This window comes from Protopterus annectens, chromosome 9.part0 (assembly GCF_019279795.1).
Source record: "Protopterus annectens isolate FY-2018-M chromosome 9.part0, PAN1.0, whole genome shotgun sequence".
Taxonomy (NCBI): domain Eukaryota; kingdom Metazoa; phylum Chordata; order Ceratodontiformes; family Protopteridae; genus Protopterus; species Protopterus annectens.
Window position 1 is genome coordinate 968682812 of NC_056743.1, and position 25785 is coordinate 968708596.

The following is a 25785-nucleotide window of genomic DNA, read 5'->3' on the forward strand; positions in this document are numbered from 1 at the left end:
TAGATGAGGAAGTTTCAGACATTTCCTTTTTGGTGGCTGCCACCATCACCATGGCATCAACTGGAGCACCTTTTGTTAAGAAAGATTTGTCAAGGGGGGCAGAAATTAACTTATTAGGCCTCCTAGGGACAGGCTCCATAGTATCCGGAGACTCCCACGCCCTTTGTGAGACCAGCTGCATCAGCTCATCGAACGGCAGAGACATTCAAGAGGCAGAGGTATGAGACCCAAAAAGCCTTCAAGAGAAGTGACTCATTCTCATTAGGGCTTTTGGATTACCAGTCACCCCTCTGCCCAAGGATTTCAAGTATCTCAGTGAAGGAGATATCTTCAGAAGGGGACCATGGGGACACTTCTGACTCATCTAAGTCAGTATCCGATGTTAGAGACTCCTGGGGGGAGTCCAGCTGTTTCCTCTTACACAATCTCTTCCTGGGAACCTCACCAGTGGGAGTTTCTGGTGAGGTCTCGGAAGAGCAAGCGCCACCCAATGGGGCTTCCTGAGGCTCTGGGTCTGTATGCTTGGTCAGGATGTGTGAGGCAGACGCAGACACAGGCGATTTAGGGGAGGAAGAAGCCAGACCTGAGGTAGAGGTTGTCCTAGGAGACATGACACTCTTCATGGCATCGAAAGCACCTCTGGTCCGATGCGAGGGAAAAAGAAGTTATGTACTCACCATAACGTTCCATCTGAGTAGGTACTTCATTTGTCTGCAACCTGTGGGTATCGGATCCGACCTCGGATCAGAGCCGGCAGCATTCCAAGCTCCAAGATCTGAGCTCCTAGCTCCTCCCCCTACCAATAATCCCCTGCTACTAACCATATTACCTCAGATCGTTTTTTTTGCCTCACCAACCTGATAACACAAAAATCAACTCTAAAGGTGATCAGAAAATCCCGAAAGGTTCGGGGGATGGCAGGGGGGGTCAGTTGCAGACAAATGAAATACCTACTCAGATGGAACGTTATGGTGAGTACATAACTTCTTTATCTGAAGTAGTTACTTCATTTGCTCTGCAACCTGTGGGACAGAGTCCCCCAGCTACCTTATAAGAACCTGGGTGGTCCTTACAGAAGGATATTCCGAAGCACTGTGGAGCCAAAAGAAGCCCTACTCCTCGAAATCACATCTAGTTTGTAATGAGAAATGAACATATGAGAAGAGGACCAAGTAGCTGCTGAACATGTCGTCCACTGGAACCCTAGACCAAAAAGCTGTTGAGGTGGCTACAGATCTTGTAGAATGAGCACGGATACCAATTTGCTACAGTTACTTTGGAAATGGCTTTGCCCATGGCTGATTTTGCATAAGAGACAAACAACTGGTCCGACTTGCGAAACTCTCTAGTCCTGTGCAAGTAGAAACGCAGCTGTCTGTGCACATCCAATTTGTGCAACGTGTAGTCTCCTTTGTTCTGAAATTTTGGAAAAAACACTGGTAGATTTATCGATTGGTTTATATTTGCTTCTGAAGCAACCTTAGGCAAGAAAGACGGGTTAGTCCTGAGGGACACTCTATCTTTGTGAAAGATAAGGTAAGGAGGTTTCATACACAAAGCTTGCAGTTCTGAAACTCTTTTGGCCGAAGTAATAGCCACTAAGAAGGCCGTTTTCCATGACAAGAACTTCAACGGAACAGAGGCCGCGGGTTCGAAAGGTGGACTCGTCAAGGCTTGCAAGACTAGAGTGAGATCCCATGGGGGAACCAGAGACTTTACAGGTGGGTTTAAAAGAAAGATGCCTCGTAAGAAGGTTTTGCACAACTTTGTAGATGCTAAGGAACCTATGCCTTCACCCACATGAAAATGGGAGATGGCCGCCAATTGCACCTTAACCGTAGAAGCACTTGCTCCCTCCCGTAAAATCAACGAGAGGAAGTCCAGAATGGTCGGAATAGGGACAGTAAATGGGTCCAAGCCCTTGGTCTTTGGCACAAATGAAAAAACATTTCCATTTACTGTTGTAAAGTTTTCTGGTAGACGGCTTATGAGCCGCAACCAGAATGGCCTTAACGGGAGATGAGAAATCGGGAGTCCTAGCCATTATTGGAACTGGATCAGCCAAGCTGCAAGCTTGAGGTTGACCAGGTTCGGGGTTGGGCAACCCGCGGGATGCGAGATCAGGTCTGGACTGGGATCCAGAATCCATGGAGGAGCCACACTGAGACCGCAGAAAAGGGAACCAGATCTGTTGAGGCCAGAATGGGGCTATGAGGATAACTCTGCTCCCCAACCGTCAGGCTTTCTGAATGAATTTCATCATGAACCGGAAGGGGGGGATAAGCATAAAGGAGCCCGGGAGGCCAAGCATGGACTAGAGCGTCTCTGGGGGGAATTATTGCGAAGTACTTGCCGCATTTTGTGTTTAAAGGAGAAGCAAAAAGATCGCAGCGAGTCCGACCCCATTTGTGGTAGATCTGCTTCGCAACAGATGGATTCAGAGACCACTCGTACGGAGTGAGAAGCACCCGACTTAGCTTGTCCGCTAATATGTTGGACCGTCCCGGAATGTGCGTTGCTACCAGAAAGCGGTTGGTGGAGATCGCCCATTCCCAAACTCTTATGGCCTCTCGACACAGGGGATAAGATCTGGTTCCTCCCTGTTTGTTTATATACCAGACTACTGACATGTTGTCTGTCTGGATCGCAATAGTCCCCAGGGGAAGAAGGTCGTGGAAAGCTTGCAACGCCAAAAGCACCGCCCTCATCTCTAGGACACTGATATGCAATGCAGTCTCTACGGAAGTCCACGTGCCTTGAACGGATCTGCCTGAACAATGCCCCCCCCCACCCGAGGTGAGAAGCGTCCGTGGTCAATGTGGCTTCGACCGGGGGAATCACAAAAGACCTCCCTTCTCTGAGTTCCCGCGCATGTAACCACCAAAGAAGGGAGTCCCTGCAAACTCTGCTCAGCTGTATCGGCGTATTTAAGGGGTGGAACAAGAGGGACCATTGGACTTGAAGGATCCATTGTAATATTCGCATTCGCAGACGAGCATGGAGGGAGAGACCGATCGCTGCTGACAGACCCCAGTGCCCTCAGGACTAACTCCGCTGGAGGAGCAGGACTCCGAAGGGCTAACACCTGATACGACAAGCTGTTCAGTCTGACTGACGTTAGAGTAGCTCGGGAGATTCGAGTATCCAACCTGGCCCCTATGAATTCCAGGGCTTGAGTGGGGCACAGGCAGGACTTCAGCCGGTTCACTGAAATGCCTAGGTTGTGGGCTAGAGTCAGTGCGTAATCTCTCGCCACACAGAGCTGATGCCTGTTGATCGCGGTAAGGAGCCAGTCGTCTAGGTACGGGAAGACCTGAATGCCCTGAAGTCTCAGGTGGGCTGCAACCACTGCCATGACCTTGGTGAACACTCTGGGAGCTGAGGTGAGGCCGAATGGAAGAACCCTGAATTGATAATGACTGGCTCCGAGCCGGAAGCGGAGAAACCTCCTGGATCGTCTGTCCATCAAGATGTGGTAGTACGCATCCTTGAGGTCTATGGAGCACATCCAGTCGTTCTCCCGCAGAAGGGGGAGAATTGATTGGAGAGTGACCATCCGGAACTTTTCCTTGGGTATGAACAGGTTCAGAGCGGAAAGGTCTAAGATAGGTCTGAGGTCCCCGGTTTTCTTTGGCACCAAAAAAAACCTTGAGTAATAACTCAATCTGGACTGATCTGAGGGGACGGGCTGGATGGCTCTTTTTCTTAGCAGCTTCAAAATCTCTGAAGCCACTGCCTCCCCCTCTGATCGGGTGGGACATCGGGGCGGCGTCTGGTTTTGGGGGGAAGATTTAGGAATGGAATGGAATAACCTCTGGATACGATACGGAGCACCCATCGATCCGTTGTAAGGGACTCCCAGTTTGACAGGTGCTCAGTCAACCGCCCCCCCGACTGCCTCCAGAGAGGGACAGTCGGGCAAGCCCTCAGGGCTGTTGCGCGGGTCTGTCCGAGAAAGGTTCTCTAGACCCGAAATTACGCGGCCCCCCCTCTGCCTCTGGGCCAGCGTCCACCTTGTCCTCCTCTGCCTCTAGAGGACGAGTGGTCCGCAGCTGGATGGCATTGCTGAGACTTGCGGAACCACAGCTTCTTTTGTCCCCTCTGATTCCTGGAGAAGGATCTTTGGTGACTAGAGAAGCGGACTCCGACGGCAGACAGCGTCTTCCCGTCCTTTTCGCTTTGGACCAGTGTATCGCGAACAGTCTTGCCGAAAAGAGCAGAACAGTCAAAGGGGGCGTTCGCGAAGGATGCCTTGAAGGGATACGCAAAGTCGCAAAGACGGAACCAGGCGTAATGTCATAAGATGACCCCTGCTCCGCTAGCTCTAGCGGCTCCCTCCGTAGCATGGGAGAGGATCCGCATAGATGTATTAGAGATGGATTTCAGAGTGGCCATTCGCGTCCAAACACATTCTTGTCTCTGACCGACATGGACTCCGGGGGGGGGGGGGGGGGGCTGCAATGTATTCCTTGATCAAGTCTCGCTGTAGCCTGATGGTATGTGCCATATAGTTCAGCGCCCTTATGGAAAAGGTCGCTGAAGCAAACATCCGCTTCCCAATCCGGTCCAACGCTCGAGATTCTTTATCTGGCGGATGGACCAAAGAACTCTCCTGAGCGAGTTCTTTCTTGGTGGCCGCCGCCACCAACATGGCATCAACAGAGGGTTCCTTTGGCCCATGACTGTCTATCTGTGGGGGGGACTTAGGACTTTATCGGGATGCCTAGGGATTGGCTCCACAGTGTCGGGCTCCTTCCACGCCCGGGTGGTAATTAAGTCCACCAGGGGGTCAGCCGGAGGGGACACCCAGGAGGTAGATGGGCCTGCCTCAAACGCCTCCAGGAACACGGATTCATCAAGGGAAGGTTTTTGGGCAGACCACCCCCCCTCTAATACGCAACATTTCCATGATGTCTCCAAAGGAGACATCTTCAGGGGGTGACCTTGGGGATCCCTCCCCATCATCTAAGTCTGTGTCGGTGGTAACGGACTCGGGGGAGTCCAGGTGCCTCCTTTTACATCGTTTCCAAGGAACCTCCTCAGTGGGGCTATCCGAAGAGGGCTCGTCCATGGGTTGTTGTTCCTCCACGGGAACTAGCTGGAGAGCTTGGGCAGGCTGTCCCGATGGTCGGATGATGGAAGACAGACCCTCATACAGTGGGGGTACGGGTGGATCCGAAGCCCGAACCGGGGAGCTGGAGGACCTCGACAATACCCTCTCCACTACCTCAAAAGCCGAAGGAGAACCGCCCTCGCCAGCCTCTGAGAGCAATCTCCTCGGCTCCGAGGAAGGGATCGGGGTCGGAGCAGATGCGGTCGGCGCCGAAAGAGGTGCACTCTGAAGCCAACAGCTCCGAAGACACAATAACTCCCTCGGATCCGACGCTCAGCCCTCAGCCCAGAGAGCTCGGATCCGACAAGCTCGAGGGCATAGTCGGCGAAGAGACCAGCGCTATCAGCGCAGACAAATCCCTGGGTCTGAAGGGGCCCGGATCCGATGACTCCCGAGATCTGAAAACGAGTCGGAGAAGGAGTGATCGGGGAAAACATGGGGGCCGCACTCCCCTCCCAAAGGGGGGGAGGCAAGAGCACCCCCATCTGCATTTGGGTCTGCAAGAACCGACGCATCATCCGATCCATATCCGCTTCGGAGATGCTTCTCGTTGACCTGAAAGAGGTAGTCGAGGCGGGCAGGGAGGGCCGCCTCGACGACCTCAAGGGAGACCGATCCTCCTCCGGCGAGAAACTAGGCGAACGGAGCCGAGAGGAGGAGGATCCGGAGACCCTCGAAGGAGACTTAGCTGCTTTAGCTGGCGGAGCCGAGGGTTGAGATCCAGCCCGCGTTTTATGGGATCTAAGTCCCTCCTTATCCTTGTGCCTCTTCTCTCTAGCAGAAGAGGCACTAGTTTCCTCAGAGCTCAAACCCGAAGAGGGAGGCTGAGTCCCGAGTTGAACTAAGGGAACAGAAGGCGCCGGGGCCACCGAGGCAGCCGGAGCCCGAACGGGAGAGGAAGAAGAAGCTGACTCCTGGGGGAGCTTTTCTGCCAGGATCAGCTTGTTCTTCCTATCCCGAAGTACCCGGGAGTTAAAGTCCACACAGATCTGGCAGGCCTCTGATAGATGGGCTGCCCCCAGGCACAAAACACACTGAGTGTGGCCATCAGCTGGGGAAAGCTTGTGGCCACACTCAGTGCATTTAGAAAAAACGGCCTTAGGCCCTTCCGACATCCTAGCACTCGCACACACACCCAAATGCTAAGGGGGGAGGGGGAGTGAATAAAGAAAAACTAACTTTAAAAAATTAAACTAGCACAAAAGGGAATCGAAAAAGGGGCTAAGACCACACACACAAGATTAGAAATTTCAGAAAAAAGGTTATAAACCACCAACGATCTCACCCAGCCAGGGGCTCTTCAAAAGGAAAGCTTCTTCAGCCGCGGCAAAAAAATGATCTGAGGTAATACGGTTGGTAGCAGGGGATTAGAGGTAGGGGGGAGGAGCTAGGAGCTCGGATCTTGGAAAGCTGCCGGCTCGGATCAGATACCCACAGGTTGCAGAGCAAATGAAGTATCTACTTCAGATCCAATGGTTCCGAGGACACAGTTGATATTCCCGGCACCGGGACAGTGGGCTCCAAACCAAAGGTAGGAGCCGAGCTCATCCAAGCCGAAGCCTTGAGAGGCAGAGTCGGAACAGACAAGTCAGTCCGTCTATCCTCCCCGAACCCGACCAGAGTGTCGGCTCCTAGAGCCCTCAACTGGCACCAAGGATATCAGAGTGCACAGAGCCAAAGATACTGGAGCAGGCGTCAGCTCCAAGGGTTCCACAATCAACAGGTCCAACTCCTCTGGCTCCGAAGAACAAGCATGAATCGAAGGAGGAATAGATTGAGCAGGTGCAAGGGTCTTCGGCCCGAAGCCATATGGGATGAAGCCAATAGAATTTTTGCCAAGGCCGGTACCGACAACAGCTTCTGCACCACACGATCCACATCCAGATCAAAAAGGCTGATAGAGGACTGAGATAAGCGCACCAAAGGTGGTACCGACTGTAGAAATGGACTATTAGGAGCTTCGGATACCGGTTCCAAGACTGGGGACCGGCTCCGAAAAGAAAAGACTGTCAGTTCCGACAGCAGTGGAGCCGAAGATTTTTTCGATTTCTTAGAGTCTGAAGTCTTAGAAGACTTTGAGAACTTGCCGGATCCATCTTGGTTGCTCAAAGCTTCTTGAAATGAGGGTTTCAACAAACCTCTGTCAATTAGTTTTCTTTTCCTTTCCTGTAGTACCCTGGAGGAGAAGGAATGGCATATAGAACAGGTATCCTGTAAATGCAGGGCTCCTAGACAGTAGACACAATTTACATGGCTGTCTATTACAGACATCTTTTGGTCACATTTGGGGCAATTCCTGAAACCAGACTTAGGATGTTTCTCTTGGTCAGCCAGAGTAATCTCAAAGAAAAAAATACTGTCACCACAGAAAATCCTTAACAGTAATTATTCACACAAGCCTTAATAAAATCAGGCTAAGTCACAAACACACACACACACACACACTAATCCTAATATAAATGTTAAAGTGACAGAAAAAGTCTAAAGCAAACAACAAGAAAATTCTAAGCAGACTATGCAATAAAAATAGAATAGTTGCTAAGAGACACAACAAACTTTATTATTGCCCAAGGAATAATATATGACAAAGATACTGTCAACTGCAAGCTTCAACAGTAATTAACTAGTAAGTCTTACCTAAAAAAACTTAAGGTTAAACACACCACACAGCAAATAACTATAACTAAGTAAAAGGTATAAATTGTGACAAAAATCACTGAATAAACACACTAATATATAGAAACAAGTTTTAAACTAGGCCTAAAACAAGAGGCCAACTAGAAATTTTTAAAGGACACTAATGGGAAGGGATACAAGAAGATAAGCACACCAGAAAGCTATGAAAGCTTTATAAAAACTCTACTAAACTACCTTAAACTACCTAACTAGCAAAATTTTTTTTTAAGTAAAGAATGAAAAAACAGTTTTACTGGCTTGAGCTAACGCAGAACCACCGATCTTTTGCAGCGGCAAACTAGATCTGAGGTAACTCTAGGTGCATCATGGGATAGGGACTTGGCCTCGAGCTATTTGAAGACCTCGAGCTTTGCAATTGGCCGACTCGGAGCTGAGGGATCGGCTCCGAACCCATCAGTAAAGAATGAACGAGATAGAATAACTTCACATTATATACTTACAATAAACACAAGAGTTTCAATCACAGGAAATAACACAGATGGATAGATTCACAAAGATACAGAAAAACAATACTTAACTAATCTCACTGTATTTCCCGACTAATCTTCAAGGCCTAAACCAAGTAATTTAACTTCAGACTATTTTGCAAAGTTAGCTGGACTGAGATTAACTTCTTCATTTGCAGTATACTCTGTTACAATATATTAATTTCAACAGTTACAATATAGTCTGACATACATGTGCATTTCTTTTCGGTCTAGCAGGACCCACTGTTGGTACATTTTTAACACAAGCAGCTTTTCAAATCCATTTTCAACAAAAGCATCTGTACAAATCAGTCTGATATACATATGGCATATAACACAAGGAGCTTTACAAATATATTTTCAACACAAGCATCTGTACAAATCTGTTTGATATACAAATGGCATATCATTTTTTTTTTTTTTTTTTTTTTTTTTATAAAAGTCCAGCCAGCAATGCTGGCATATGTTACACATCCACTGCCCTACTTCTCCTGGCATAGTTGGTGCTACCTCACATTGTCACAATAAGCAAAATATGAGATGGGAACGGTCTGTTCCAGAAGCATTATATGATGCTACTAGAGGCAGTACTACTACAACATGAATGCATCTAGCCAGAAAGAATGCAATAATAATAAATAGTAACCACATTACTACAAATCACATTTCTGCAAACCTAGCAACATCAGACTAAATGTGTAACATGGAGAAATTAGACTAGTCTCAAATGAAGTCTCTGTCCAGTCTTGCACAGACCTATATGCAAACTACTTTTGTTTACTTCTGTATCATTATTTTTTTATTGTTTGCACTTAATTCATCTCATCAAACTTACGTTTGCAGAGTGCTGCTTGTTGCATTGATAAGGCTAGGATCATTAGTCTCCCCAAGAATCAACAAAGCACATTTTTCATGGCCCTGGAGAAGAGAAAAATAAAATGTTCATTTTTTCCATCTGAACAGTTTCTCATTCATCCTAACATAAGCATTTTTACTCATCTGTTAACTAGTAAGTAAACTGGTCTCATGATCATTTTCAGCTATAAACCAAGCCTAAAGGCAAAATATCCCTACAACACGAGAGAAGACAAATGACTAAATGTAAGAAATATATATATGACTATCTATCAATGACTAACATTTTACAGATGGTTACATTCTCCAGCTGCACAGCACTCTACAAAGGAAAGCTAAATACACCAGTCCAACAGATGTAAGACAAAAGGGACATTACAGGTCCAGCCAGAGCACTATTTGTACTAAATTAGTGAACTGTAAATATAAATACATTTAACCTAGTGAATGAGACAGGGAGATCTTTTAACAAATGTAAGTTGGGAGGCTATGCTATACTTACCCTCCTACTTAATATTTTATGGAGAATTAGTGACGCTCTCAGCAGTCAGAATGTGAAATGAATCTGCAGATTCTACTCACTGCTGTCTGCAGGCTACTGTTATTCTGGTTATAATTCAAAGTTAACTATTGAAGGGTGTTAAATCACAATGGTCTCAAAATGGTACATGAAGCAATGTATAGTCATGCCAAAGACCAAGGTATATATGAATTTGAACAGGCTTGACTAGAGAATTGTATGGGGGCATGCACATGAATATTTAACCTTTGCAGATTCTGAAGATCAAACATGTTGATCTAGTTACATTGTTAATTTATTAGACAATACCAAATTCTTCTAAAGTTGGTCTGCAGATTTTTTTGTAGTGAACAGTTTGACTTTCAGGGTTCACACAGAAGTAATTTGTCATCATACATGGTTAACTGGGCTTACTTAAGATCAGATAAAAAGTTAATTGGAGTGAATATCTATCCCTGTTGTACCCCAGTCTTCCAAGTACCAAGCAGTCCTGTATGAAAATTAACTTTAAAACCAATTAAAAGATCCCACCCCAAAACCTAGAATCATAAATATAGAGGGCAGCAGCCCACAAGCAACAATTTCAAAGCCCCCTTTAGTTCAACAGGAAGAGTAGAAAGAATAAACTATACAGTTAACGGCTGTTAAAAGTACTGCAACAGTATTAAATACTATGCAGTAATACCAGTGAGACAACAAAGCAGCAATTCTTGACGTACTGAAGCAACACCAATTTCTATCCCTTTTCATTGTTCTTCCCAGTATGCACTGGGGGAATTCAGTGAATGCAAGTTGAAAGACAAAAAACTATGTACTTACCAGAATTAAAAGTACCCACTGCATAGGATCTTCTAGCATATCAACTGATATGTAGAGTACACTCCTGTTATAACTAACGACCCACTGTATTGAATAACTGTTGGAAAACCTTCCAAGTAGTAAAAAATAAACTTCCCTAAGGGGCTACAGCTAGAAAAAGGCCAAAAGGAAATGGCTCAGACAGCTTTGCCCCCCCCCCAACTAAATTGCCAAAGAAGCCCTAGATTCTAGACTCAAAGATCAAAAAACTATTGAGTACTGAAAGCATGACCAATGACGAAATGGATGTTCCAAAGATGTTCATAATGGACACATTTTAAAACAGACACACCTGTTGTAGGGTGGTACTTGACTGCACAAATAATCAGCAGTCAATAATCTCAAGGCAAAAGTCAATGCTGTCAAGAATCTAACAGCAAAATATTTGCTTAACTACTGCAACACATTTATTACCTGACAAATGAGACAACCAATGGAGTGTCTTCCTCATATCAAGACATCCCTCTCAGGTAAAACCTGAGCTGAAGGTGCACATGCAGAGTATGAAGCCCCCCCCCCTCCATGGGTTGCATCCCAGGAAATAAAATTAGAAGTCATGTACTACCATAGCTTGGTATCTGGGTTGCCCTCTTTCATTCATCCTCACCACTGGGTTAAGGATCCGATCCAGCCTTTTGAAAGACTGATGCGTTGTGTCTCGAGCTCCTCCCACTCCCATAATGCCCTTCATCTCCCTAACTCCTTAGATCGGGTTTGCCAAGAAAAAAAAAGGCAGCAGGGAAAAATATATGTATGCAAACAGATCAGAGAGAGACACCATTTACAAATAAGAATATCACCAAACCCGCAGCTCAAAAAAGGATCTAACATCCTCCAGGTACCTTCAGATACAAAGGTAGGGAGAAGGTTGGATGGGATGTGAGGATGAATGAAAGAGGACAACCCAGATACCAAGTTATGGTAAGTACATAACTTATAAATCTGATGTCCCTTTCATTCGTCCTCACCAGTGGGTCAGAGTCCCCAGCTACGTGGTTCCTTGGGTGGCCTCTATGGAAGGACATGCCAGAGCACTGCGGAGCCAAAGGATGCTCGATTTCTGGAGACAACATCCAATTTGTAATGAGAAACAAAAGTATGTGAATTTGACCAGGTTGCTGCAGCACAAATTTCATCAATAGACGTCCTGGCTGAAAAAGCCAAAGAAGTGGACATAGACTGTGTAGAATGTGCTTTTAGGGAATGAGGAAAGTACAGTTGTGTACACATCATAAATGTAGATGTTCGAGTGTATTCACTGTTGCAGTCATTACACATGGGTTATCCTGCTGGCAGGTTACCCTCAGTCGGCCTGAATTCCAAAGTCTAGGTCCGGCGTCATCAGTGCACCAGGGGTATAAAAGATGCAGCCGACGCCATTTTCTTCAGTTTTTCTTGCCCCAGATGTCAGGTGCCCCCCAAAGGGTAGGCTAAAAATATGCCAATAAAACATGCATGCACCAAAATATATATAATACCTTCATCTATAAGCAAATACACCACACAGGTTGTATAGGTTAGAGAAGAGCAGACAAATTGCAGCAAAGATATGGGGGATGGTGGGTGGGTAACCTGGACTGCAACAGTGAATACACACTCGAACATCTACATTTACGGTAAGTGTACACAACTGTACTACGTTCTTCGTGTTTCACTGTTGCAGTCATTACACTTGGGTTGAATCCCAAAGCTAAGGTTGGGAGGCTGGAGCTAAATAGCATTAGGAGCGGCTATGAGGCCCTGCAGAACTGCAGTGGCAAAGCCTGCCCTTGATTTAAAGTAGAGTGGTAAATGATAGCGCTTTGTAAAGGTGTGCACTGAACTCCAGGTTGCAGCCTCTAAAATGTCTTTGGTTGGTACTCCCCTGAGGAAGGCTGCTGAAGTGGCTGCTGCTCTGGTTGAATGTGGCCTAATGCCCTTAGGCACTGGCTTGCCATGTTGTGAATAGCAGAAACGGATGCAGTGGCCTATCCACTTTGAAATAGTCTGCTTTGAGATCGCCTTGCCTTGTGATCCTGCAGCATATGCCACTAGTAGTTGCTCTGTCTTTCTGAAAGCTTTGGTTCTGTTCCGGTAGAAGCGTAGCTGTCTGTGTATGTCCAAAGAATGCAGAATTCTCTCTCCTTATTCTGTGGGTTTGGATAAAAAGTAGGCAGATGAATAGTTTGGTTAAGGGCCAGACTGGACACTACCTTAGGCATAAATGTCGGGTTTGTCCTCAGAGAAACCCTGTCTGGATAAAAAATGATAAAATGTTCCACAGCCAGGAGTGTCTGTAACTCTGAGACTCATCTTGCAGAGGTTATTGCTAGGAGCAGAGCTGTTTTCCAAGATAAAAACTTTATATCAACTATAGCGGCTGGCTCAAAAGGAGGCAGGGTGAGTTTTTCCAAAACATAATTGAGGTCCCATGCAGGTATTGGTGATCTCCTTGGAGGCCTTAAATTTTTGGCCTCCCTGAGGTACTTCCTTAACAGCGGATGAGAAAAAATTGGTGGCTCTGTATTGTAATGAGGCGAAATGGCAGGGGCATGAATTTTGATTGATGAAAAGGATAGGCCTTTGTCCAGCATATCAGTTAAGTATTGCAAAATCTGAGTAATATTTGGTACAGCTGTGTCAATTCCTTGTGCCTGGTTCCAAGCACAAAATCTCTTCCATTTTCCAGCATAATATTTTCTGGTACTAGGCCTTCTGGCCTCCAAAATGACATCCATTAAAGCTTTAGTGAGAGGCGTGTTTTGTATTACTACATTATCCACCATGCTGCCAGATTTAAGGTCTTTAATTGGCTGTGCAGAATCTGACTATTTTGTTGGGATAGTAGATGAGGTACTAGAGGCAAGGTCCAAGCTGGGCATTGAGACAAGTTCCTTAGGATTGGGTACCAGTGCTGGCGGGGCCAGTCTGGGACAATCAGTATCATAGGTTCATAGGTTCATACTAGGCTATCTGCCCGAGGGCATTTATAAGCCTAGCCCATAGTTTTGTGGCTTACGCCACCCCTTAGTTTGGAGAAACTATGCCCATTATTTAGCTGTGCCTCTGTCGAGCAGTGACACTGAGGTAACCCCTGGGGTGTATCTGCGATCTCCCATCCATTGGTCAAGATTCCTCTTGAACAAGGCCAGCGAGGTGCTCTGCCTCACATAAACCGGGATTTTGTTCCACAGCATAGGGAGTCTTTGGGTGATGAATCTATCCCTCCAGCACGTCCTATTAATAACCGTGTCGAGGTTTAAGTCACCCGCCTTGTGGCTCTGAGGATCTAGATTTTTGAGATGAAGCATATTCATCAAATCTGGGTTTGACATGGCCTTGTATGTCAGGCACAGGTCACCTCTGAGCAGCGTACGCAACTGAATATAACTGGAGTTCTTTCAGTTGGGCAGCATAAGACAGATTTATGAGACCCTTTATCCTTTTGGTGAGGAACTTTTGTGGCCTCTCTAGCTGCTGCAAGTGTCGGGTCAGATACATTCGAATGGGGCATTGTACTCTATCATTGGTCTGATGAGTGATGAGTATAGGGAGACTATGACTTCCCTTGATCTAGATGTGAATCCCTTCATGATAAGGTGGGCAATGTAGAAGGTCTTCCTAACTACTTTAGCAATATGAGTGTCGAATGAAAGGCTACTGTCAACCTGGGTTCCCAGGTCCCTAATAACTTCTTCTGTGTTCAGGGGATTGCCACCTATATGGTAGCTAGGGGTAACCTTATTTTTCCCGAAGGGTATGACTATGCATTTCTTGGCATTTAACTTGAGGCCATGGCTCTGGCACCAGTTATTCGTTTCTGTGAGACCCTTCCTGAAAGATATCTGTGTCGGATGTGTTTTCAACTACGGCGCCCAGTTTGCAGTCATCTGCGAACTTTGTCAGCCATAACCCTCCTGTGTTTGCTTGTACTTCAGAAAAGTAGATGCCAAACAAGAGTGGGCCCAGGACTGAGCCCTGTGGGACACCACTTGTGACAGGCTTAGAGTCTGACATGGCGCCAGCAACTCTGACCCTGTGGGTTCTGTCACTCAGCCAGCTTGCAACCCATCTTGTAATGTATGGGTTTACATTTAAGTTGATGAGTTTTTCAATGATACCCGAGTGGGGTATTGTATCGAAAGCCTTTGCCAGGTCTAGGTAGGCTGTATGGACTGCCTTTCCTCGCCAATGGCCTTGGTGACTGTTTCAAAAAGTCAACCAAGTTTAAAAGGCATGATCTGCCTTTGACAAAGCCAAACTGGGTTGGATCCAAAGTCTGCAAATTCCTATGTCTTTATTTATGAGATCCATTATGATCCTTTCCATGGCTTTGCAGATCAGGCTTGTCAAGCTAATGGGACGGTAATTTCCAGGGTCGGTGGAGGCACCGCCTTTGTGGAGTGGGACCACAGTCGCTGTGCGCCACTCCCTGGGTACGTATCCAGAGGTGAGACTAAGATTAAACAGCTGTCCTAACTGTGGGTTTAATTCCTCGTTGAATTCATGGAGCACACAGCCGGGGACACCATCAGGTCCCATGGATGCTGTGCTCTTTGCCTTGGAGAGAGCAGTTCTCACCTGAGCGTTAGAGATGTTTGGGGGGCTACAATCATTTGGTATAGATATCTCTCCTTTAGGCGGGGAGGGTGGGAAGAAGTTTGCACTGAACCTGTCAGCCAGTATGTTGGCAATGTCTGTAGGATCAGTAATCTTCACATCATTTTGAACTAATTCTGAGCATATCTGGGAGTTTCCTCCTAGGTTTCTGACATAGCTAAAGAATGCCTTATGGTTGTCTTTAGAGTCCTTAGCTATTTTTCTCAAAATTAGCTTTGGATGATTTTATGAGAGCTCTTAGCTTTTTACTTATAGTGATCAGCGGTGTCTTACATTTTAAGGATTTTGCTCTATCTTGTAGTAGCTTTCTCCTTTTGTTGTAGAGTTTGTTTATGACTGGGGTCCACCAGACTGGACGCTTGCCTTTGGTACAAAGAGTCTTTGTTTTGCTTGGGATTGCCTGATCCATGCAGCCCTGCAGGTGCTGGTAGAAGGCATTTGTAAGTGATTCAGCGGTTTGAGTAGTGTTAACCGCCGGCTCAGGGGCCTTAAAGGAGACCACACTAGTCTTTAGGAGTGTGAAATCGGCTTTGGAGAAGTTCTTTACTGTAGTCTTTTTCATTTCGGGTGGGGGCGGGATGAGGACCTCCAGCGAGATTAGTTTGTGATCAGATCTCACCAGTGAGGGGTATACTTCTGGCGTTGAACATTGTGCTCCCATGTTCGTGATGATGAGATCAAGTATGTTCTCTCCTCTTGTGGGGATGGTGACTAGTTGTTCCATGGCATTTGAGTTTATGAATTCCAGGAACTTTTGGGCTAGAGTGTTTGGGCTTGAGTAGTGTTCCCAGTCTATATTAGGGTAGTTGAAGTCACCTAGTATGATGGTGTTCGGAGATACATTTATCCCTCCAGTGTTTTCAGGAAGGCCATATGAGGTTCCTGAGTTTGTGAGGGTGGCCTGTAACATGCTACAATTTGCAGAGCAGTCTTGCCTATGGTTAATTGCACCTGGATGGTTTCCGATGCATCGTGCGATGCCACCAATCTTGAGGTGTGGGTGTCCTTGATGAATATGGATACCCTCCTCCTTTCTTGGTATTGTCCGGTTTTGTGGCCGAACGCATGACATGAGGTAAAACCTGATAGTGCTGGGGTGCTCTCAGGAGCCTTGAACCAGGTTTCTGCCACAGCACAGACATTGATGTTCTCCATACTGAGAAGGGCCTCGAGTGTGCATCTTGAGGTTGAGACTTCTGGCATTGAGCAGCATTACCCTTAGTTTTTTTCTTTGTTTTGTTCTAGGGTGGTAGGTTTAGAATTTGAGCCTTGCCTAAAAAGGCACTATGGGGTGGCAAGAGCCTTTGCCAAAATCCGAATCCCAGGGTGACAAGTGCAAGCCGTCCCTTGCGAAGCAGCGTGGCTTGTCCAGCATGTCATCCCAGGCAGACAGCCATTGGATCCCCTTTGAATGACACCAGAGTTTAAGCCAATTGTTAAAGCTGATCATCTTATCTCTGTATTGTGGCATCATTCTTGGTGAAGGTAGGATACTGCTCAAGGTCAGGGTCATACCTGCCTGGGCTACATAATCAGAGAGCTCCTCTATGTCTCTTTTCATGTAGTCCAGGGAGGTACGTCTCAGGTCGTTTACACCAGCGTGGACAATGACTGAGTCGTACTTGTACCTGCTGTTGAGAGACCTGAGTGCATGCGTTATGTGGCGGATTCTAGCACCCGAGAGGCAGCTTATTGTGACCTTCTCCTTACTCAGTCTGGTGAGCGGGACGTCAGTATGTCTGACTATGGAGTCACCAATGACTAGTGTGTCTGGCATAGTGTTTGGCCTTAAGGGCTGTGACTGCTTGACACTCTGACTGTGTGGTCTATGTGTTGCAGGTGTTGTGTTCTGAGGTGGTAGTTGTTTGGGTGTCTGCTTTGGTGGCCTCTGCTGTTTTGGTAGATTTTTGATCAGAGCCTCGAGTATGTCTTTGTGTGTTTATGTGTATGATTTGAGGTTGTGATGGTATTATGTGAGACTGGGTCTATAGTGTGTGTGGTTACCTTCTCCTCCTGTCTGGTCTTGCCAGTCCTATGTTGAGAGAGCTCAGCCTCCAGTTTGGCCGTATAGTTGCATCTCTCGCATGTATTTGTGTTTTGTGGGAGGAGGAGAGGGTTGTCTGTGTACATGAGGCAATTGTAACATTGCCTCAATAATCCCAGGTTCACCAGCTGAGCAGGAGAGGACATTAGCAACTGATCCCTCGACATGCTAGAAGGAATAGACAGAAAAACTTAAAAAATAAGGTTTTGGGGGATGTGGGTGGCTTCTCTTGTCTGACCTTTAGCTTCTTGTCTTTGGCTTCTCTTGTCTGACCTTTAGGAGTACCTTGGGGAGGAGAGGCATATACTGTTAAGCTTTTAAAGCTGAAAGAGGGCGTCCACTTTCCATGCTTGTCTGTGATAAGTCCTTGTGCAGAATCTTTTTAGCTGGTAGTTGTGAGGAGAGGCAAACAGATCTATATCGGGGCATCCCCATTTCCTTGTTATCATGCTGAAGACTTGTGGATCCAATTTCCACTCGTGGGGATACATGAGGTTTCTGCTTAGTTCGTCTGCCAGAGTATTTATCTTTCCTGGCAGGAATTGTGCCTGCAGATGTACCTGGTAAGTCAAAGCTGTGTCCCACACAGTCATGGCTAGTCTGCAAAGGGGGTAAGAATGAGCGCCTCCCTGCTTATATACCACATGACAGTGGTGTTCTGTCTTTATCAGTAGTTGTCCCGGATGAAGTAGGTCCTTGAAGGCTGTCAGAGCATTCTGGACAGCTAGCGTCTCTTTTTGACTGATATGTAGATGCATTTGGTTTGCGGACCATGTTCCTTGAATACATCTTCCTGCCATGTGGGCCCCCCAGGCATAATCTGATGCATCCGTTGTTAATGTCTGCCAGGCTAGGGGTAAAGTGAATGGCTGTCCCTTGTTCTGGTGACAAGCCTTCGCCCACCAACGAAACTCCTTTTGCAGGCAGGGAATGAGGGTAATTATAGTTTCAAGGCTGTGGCAATGTTGAGTCCAAACGCTTTTTGGGTACCATTGAAGTTTCCTCATATGCAGTCTCGCATATGGAATTAGTAGAATGCAGGATGCCATGAAGCCCAAAGCCTGCAGAATTTTTCTTGCAGATAACTGGGCCTTTGTTGCCAACAGGTTAAAATAGGTAGTCAGATACCTTTGTTTGTCTGGCATGAGATAAGCCATTTGGGCAGTTGTATTTAAGCTTGCACCCAGGAATATTATCTCTTGAGAGGGTACTAGTTTTGATTTCTTTTCGTTGACTGTGTACCCTAGGCCTGTTAGAGATCTCTTTACAAATGTCAGATGCTGTAGTAGAATGTCCTTGTTCTCTGCTTGAATGAGGCAGTTGTCCAAGTAAGGATATATTTGTATTCCTCTTTGTCTGCAGAATGCAATTACTGGTGCCAGGCACTTTGTGAGGACCCTGGGCGCAGTAGATAAGCCAAAGGGCAATTGCAGAGAATTGGTAGTGCATTGAGCCAGCTTTGAATCTGAGGTATCTTCTGCATGTTTGTCTGATTGGGACATGCAGGTATGCCTCTTTTAGGTCTAAAGTCACCAGCCAAGCCTTCTTGCCTAGCATGGGCAGAAGTTGCTGTAGAGTCAACATTCTGAATTTTGGCATATCCAGAAACGTGTTTAGAATAGACAGGTCCAGTATTGGTCTCCAGGTCGTGTCCTTTCTTGGTACCAAAAACACTCGATTAAAATCCTTGTCCCTGCTCTTGCTCTGGTACTTGTTGAATGGCCCTCATGTCCATGAGGGATGAGACTTGCTTTTGTGCCTCTGCCCATTGATGTTTTGGCAGGTCTGGCCAACCGTTTTTGTCCTTGGCAGGGTATGGAAGTGAAACTTGTAGCCTTATGACACTATGTCTAAGACCCATTTGCCCTGGGTTATTATGTGCCAGTTTTGAGAAAAAAGTGCTAGTTTTCCCCCTAAAGGTGCTGCCAGAAGATAAGTGCTTGGTGCAGGCAAGGGGAAGTCATTGGGACTGTTTCCTGTATGGTTGTGATTTGTCTTCTCCACTTTTGGAGGTAGAAGCACCCCATTGTTTAGACCTGTACGAGCCTTGGGGCTGGGATCTGCCTCTTGGGCATCTGTATCTGCCCCTTTGTGGTCTGTCTGACACTGGAAAGGACCAATTCTTTGTAGGCCAGTGTCTGCTAAATCTTGGAGGCTGAACCTGTAAGAAATCCTCAACAGTTTGCATAGATTTAGCTTTGTCCTCCATTTCCTTTAACACCTCGTCTGCTTTAACACCAAACAAAGTATCATGCTGCAATGGGGCATCTAATAATTTTGCTTTGACATGATCAGGCAGAGTTTGTTCCTTTAACCAAGCATGTCTCCTGATGGCAGAGCCCTTCACAGCGGCTCTGCAGGAGGCCTCCAAAGAATCAAAACCGCATTGTAAAGTATGCTTTCCAACTTGTTCAGCTGCATGCAATAAATCCTGCATTTCTTTGTTTTCTGCACATTCAGAATTAGTCAACATTTTCTGTTTAAGCAGTGACATAATATATTGCTGATATCTGAGCTTATGAAACCGACAATTTAAAGCCCTTATAGCCAAGGTTGCGGAAGTGTAAATCTTTTTTCCCCATCTGTCCAATGCCCTAGAATCCCTGTCAGAGGGGGGTAGGGTTTTTTGCAGCGGAAGCCTTGACCCTTTTGGGACCCTGAGAGATGGTTTCTGGGTCAGCAGCAGGGTTTCTGAAATGGAATTTATGAGAGTCAGGGACCCTGTAGTACCTGTCTGGCTTAACAGGAGCTGGAGGTAAGGAGTCAGGGGTCAGACTGGACTCTGAAAATACATCAACAATGTCTAACACAGGTGGAATAGCTAGTGGCCTGTGTTGTGGTAGTAAAAGGAAGTCTCTGAGCTTTTTCTTAGATTCTGAAAATTCTTGGCTCTCCCAGTCGAAATGCTCCCTCATAGTATGCAAGGATTCCCCAAAAGAATAATCCTCAGGAGAAGAGGCTGAAGGGATAGATTCTTCAGCATCAGAATCCTCATAGGGAGGAAGAGAGTATTCCTAATCAGAAGAGGAATCAGATGAAATGGAAACCTGATCTGAAGATTCATATTCTGTCGCTTGCCTAGGCCTTTTATCATGAGGGGGATGGGAACCCCTGATCAAAGTAATTAAGTCTTCGGCCATTTTGAGCATCTGATTTTTGGGCATGGAGGCCTGTCCATGAGGCTGTTGTACTTGTTTCTTTGTCTTTGAGGGCGCTTTAGACTTTGCCTTTGAAGTTGAAGTGGTTTTAATGCATACTTGAGTTGGTCTGAAAACACCCTCAGAAGCCGATGCCTGCTCAGTGGCACCGGACCTATCTGAGGGAATAGTCTCCGCAGGTCCAATACTTTGACCTTCCAGCAGCCTAGGCGACTCCATGTGGGAATCGGTAGTGGCCTGCGGGTCTAAAGCAGCGGGCGTCAGGGGCTGCGAAGGCACCTCACTGAGAACTGGCGACCGGCTTAGAAGAAGCCTCGTTGTCAGTTTTGGACCTCGGATGCCTGTCCTTCTCTTTTCTTTGCATTTCTTGTGAATTCCGGTAGTCGGATGGCTATCCGACGACATGGTACAATTAAATCTTCTGCCAAAAAAGTGTAATGCAAATTCGTACTGACGCTTAATAGTGTGTTGGTTAAATCTAGCACAAAACCGACAACTAGCAACGTCGTGGTCAGGGCCTAGGGAAGGAATAGAGTAAGAATCAAAGTCCTTATGAGGTATTTGCTTCCCACAAGAAATACAATTAACTTTTTCTGACATCGGTCTGGAGCAAGAAAAAAGTTTCCCCAATGGGGTACTTAGCTTTTAATGAAGACTTCGGATCTGAAATTTGAACACGAAAATCTCAGAAGTCGGCCGACTGGCACTTGCAAACTGCTTATGCTTCTGGCGCCGTGCGGCAAGAAAGACTGAAGAAAATGGTGTCGGCTGCATCTTTTATATCCCTGGCGCACTGACGCCAGGGAAGAGGCGACAGCAACCGACGCCGGACCTAGACTTTGGAATTCAGGCCGACTGAGGGTAGCCTGCCAGCAGGATAACCTAAGTGTAATGACTGCAACAGTGAAACACGAAGAACATGTGGTATCTCTTTCAAGGAAAAAATGGTGGAAACACAGTTAGTAATCCATTTCACCAGAGTTAATTTTGACACCACTCTGCCTAAAAGGCTATGTGCAAAAGAGATAAACAATTGTTCAGATTTTCTGAATTCCTTCATTCTATGCAGACAGAAACAAAGTTGTCCAGGAACATCAAGTAAATGAAGCATGTATTCACCTTTGTTGCAGTAATTAGGGAAAGACTGTCAGATGAATAGAACTGGTTAATATTTGCTTCTGTGGCTACTTCAGGCGTAAAGTAAGGATTCATCCTCAAGGAAACCCTGCCACTGAAAAAGGATGTGTACTGCAGCTCTGACGACAAGGCTTAAAGTTCTGATACCCTCTTGGCAGAAGTAATGGCCACCACAAAGACAACCTTCCAAGACAAAAACTTTAGATCACAGGAGGCAGCCGGTTCAAAAGGTAAAGCCTTGCAAAATCAAGGTCAGATCCCATGGTGGAGAAGGATCTTTAACTGGGGGCCTGAGCAGGAAAATACCCTTCGTAAAGGCCTTAAAGAATCTGGTGGTGGAAATGGGTGCTAAGTCCTCTGTGGTGTGAAAACTGTTAATCGCTGTCAGTTGCAACTTAATCGCGGAGAAAATGGCACCTTGTTGAAAGAGCAGGTTCAGGAAGAGAAGAATGGCACAAATTGAAGCTGAAAAGGGGGTCTATTTTCCTGCCTAAAGCCCAGATGGAAAATCACTTCCACTTGCTATGATGCACTTTTTTGGTAGAAGGCTTCTGCGATGCAAGTATTATGTTACGGACTGGGGAAGCTAGCCTGGACCGTCTTAAAATCATTGGAAGTGGAGGAACCACCGAAAATACACTGGAAACTGAAGCGCAGGCTGCTGTGGAAGCTCCGGAATTGAAAAAGCAGCAAAGTGATGAGGGTGAGGTGAGAGCGTACATTACTGCAGTGAGGGAGGAGACAGAATAGTCCAATATTTGCAGCAGACTGAGTAGATCAACTGATCACACCTGTTTTGCACAACTCAATGCCAACTGCTCCTAGTTGTATCTAAAATTCAGACACCTATAATGCTCTTAACATGGGTCCTTGTTTATGAAAAACACATTACTGCCCCTTTCCCAAACAATCCACCCAATGCTTTCAGGGAGGGAGTATTGGTTGTTCTAAATGCCCAACTTGAGACACATGGTAGGTAATCTCTTGCCTACTCTGAACTAGTTCTATGTAACTACAACTAGATGTGTTCTGTTCATTGTAACTATTGTTATACCAGCTCTTCAAGCATTATGTCCCAGGAAATGGCTGAAAAGGTTGCTGTACCAGTCCGCCTAACCAGTCAGTAAACACTAGATAAATCAGCTAACTTCACTGACTCAAGCATGAGTACCAAAAGGTCTCCTTTTAAGAGGTCTCTGAAGTATTATCTCTATAAGATGATCAATCTAAACATTCTCCAGAGCATTACCTCTGTTTTAACTTTCATCAGATTTTTTTAATTCATTTATTTATTTATTTATCCTTATCTGATGAACCAATTTAAGGATACTGCCATAAGTTACTGTTATGTTAACTGTGAACTGTCTACACCGTAGGCATTTAAATACTTGACACAAATATAACAAAGAAACTTAAGAAGCTGAGATCACCTCTCAAACCATATAGAAAACCTTTCCTAAATGGCACAGTTTTTCAGAGAAATGGTGCACTTCATGCCATCTTTAACTACATCAAAAGCTTCTAAAAAATTAGGCAGAAGAGGCTCCATGAAGCAGCTGTCCCCTTAAGTAGAGCCAGCTATTACCTTAAATAGCGACTTTCTTGAATGGAAACAGGATACATTCCTGTACTGCCAGAGGCATGAGAACCTGAAATCACAGCCTTCTCTTTCACCAATGAGATCATGTTTGGTATTTTTTATTGCCATAATTTTGCAAGTCATAGAATCACTGAGAAGATAGGAATGATGTGTTTAGATCTTCAAAACACTTACAAAAAACAAGTCCATCATAGACTTTCATCTTGTCATGCTACTACAAACAGAACAGAGAAATGGCTATATTACCCTATGCAGTGCAAATTCACTTTACAGAGTGCACTACGCATGGAAGATCTTGCCCCAACAACTCCCCCTTATTTTCAATTCCAACAGAGGACTGCAACAGCAAATGAGGGAATTTGCTAGGACTAACGCTTCTCAGTAATGTGAACATCAGCCAAAGAGATACCTTAACCTACAGCTTATTTCTCTGCATACAGGATGCAAAAATTTGTGCTGTCCACTTTGTTCACATACTGCACTACTGTCTTGTTAGACAAGAAACAGGAGGGGTTCTGGACAATTAAACCACCAAATTTTTAAGGATGTGAAATGACAGCCTCAGTTTCAGCTGGCTGATGCAAAACCTAGATTAGGCTTTTGTTTTCCCTGCACAAGGGAGGAGGTTGAAGAGGACTCCTCAACCCGCAAGAAAAGCATCCAGTATCAGACAATAGGCTTCAGTCATGTAAAGATTGGGGAGAAAAATCCAGTCCTCTAAAGTGGGGTCAGAAAACTCCACCGCCAAAAAGACTTCACAGTCATTGGGAACGTATGTAATCTTTACAGGTGCATATATTTTTTAGAAGTGTAGGGGGAACTGTGGACTTGCTGAACTTTGAGAATGATTGTGCTTCTTCAGCAAAATGGGCAAATCACGCAATCTGTGATTCTTTGTGAAATGATCATGTGTTTCTGCAGAACTCAAGTGACTCTAGTATGCAGCACATTAGCACAGCAAAAGAAAGCTCCACTGATGCCCGATGATGCAAACTTGTGACGGGATCATCCAGTTGTACATTCACACCTTGAGGTTTTGCTATGCAGAAGACTTCAGTCAAACTAGCTAAACTGGGATCGGTATCACAGAATTCGTTATTGTGCACAAGCAACACTAAACAAGGGGGTTGGAATTTCTGGGATGCTGTTAAACTTCATCCTGGCCTACACAAAGCTCTCAACTTCTTTGCTCAAGAATTAGAAACAAAAATACAACCAGAATGAAGACCAAAAATTCAGTTGCTTTGGTAAAGTGAGCCAGTTTTCGATGTTAAGTGTTTGTATGTGTGTGCGCCATTGTATCTTCTTATGAGACTGCCAGCTTTACTATAAAACAAGAGTAAGCTATATTTCTCTTCCCTTTATGCTCTTCTGTTTTGTTTGTATTTTGAAGTACATCATACCACCAAACAAAGAGGTAAACAGAAACACTCATAAAACAGCAAAACCTCTTGTGTACTTCCACAGAGTCAAGTCGAATTTGTGCTTCCAAAACGTAAAACTTTAAATCCAGGCCATTTGAACAGCTGAGTTTATTGACTAAATCACAAAAAAATAAAAAGACTGTTAAGTGCTTTCGTCCCTCAACAACAAGCAAGGGGACTTTATCAGAACAACCCTTACACTTCAGAATCTTCCTTTTATTTTGATTCAATTAACTGGTTGTTACACCCATAACAACATTTAAAGTGACCCGTGCTTTTTACAAGAAACATCGCACACAAATTTGAATACACACAGTAAAAAAATCACTTAAAAAGTATGTTACTATAAAATGTTACTAAAAACCTAAGAGAAGCATATGCTGTTAAGATGTAAAAATAAAATGTTAACACAATGCTGAAATGTATAATATATTAACTCATTCACCCCGAGTGCCTTTCATGGCGCCTGTGCCTTTAAGGCCGAGCGCGCCATGAGAAGATACAGTTTTCTAGCCATTCCCCCCGAGTGCTTCCACAAGTGTACTGCTAATTTTTAGTGCAACTTAATGTAAAACACTCTGAAAATTGTAACTAAATATGTAATTTATCATATCTAGTTACGATTCAGTGTGTTTTAACATTAAGGTCACATTGAAGTTTTTGCAGAAAAAGCGTTTCCAAAAGTTCTTGCTAAGCAAGTGGTGGCAGCCAATCGGATTCTTGCATTCCGAGCCACCACTTGCATAACACCTCCACCCCATACCCAAGCTTCTTTTGTTCGCTCCTAATAAATAGTGGGTCCAGCAGCAGGTAATTCCTTCTTTTTGCGAAGAACTGGAGATTTTACCTGCTACTGGATCCTCTATTTTACAGTCAAGGAATTCACGGACCGCATTACGAGGAGTTCCCATTCAGCCACTGCAGTTCGAGTTCCCGGTCAGCTAAGCAGAGCAACTACCTTCTCTTCCTGCCGTTCCCTACCCAATTGGTGAGGTACTGTCCTTGTTTTTTCCTGTACTTGTTTTTTTCCTGTAATATCCAGTGGCAGATTTAGGCATGGGCACGCGCCGGTCCCTTTTTAAACTTTTTTTTTTTAAGTTTAATAAGTTGCCTAAAATTGAATATAGTCTTGTAAAACAATTGCGTTAAGGTTGAGCGGGAATGGGCGATGAGTGGGATCCGTTTTTTTTTTTTTTTTAGTTGCCTAAAATTGAATATAGTCTTGTAAAACAACTTGCGTCTAACTCTATTGCTGTGCTGCAGGAAAAGATTATCAAGGTGCTAGAATGTAGTAGGCGCAACAACTCAGCAAT

At 45.3% G+C, this 25785-nt stretch overlaps 1 protein-coding gene across 1 annotated transcript in view; it reads right to left on the bottom strand.

The window, feature by feature from the left end:
- Positions 1–25785, bottom strand: part of ANKRD52 (ankyrin repeat domain 52) — a gene marked incomplete in the record, with an annotated part of 2835210 nt that overhangs the window by 202665 nt on the left and 2606760 nt on the right. Inside the window, 1 exon segment of the mRNA XM_044083713.1 lies at positions 9113–9195. Coding sequence (XP_043939648.1) covers positions 9113–9195 — 83 coding nt within the window.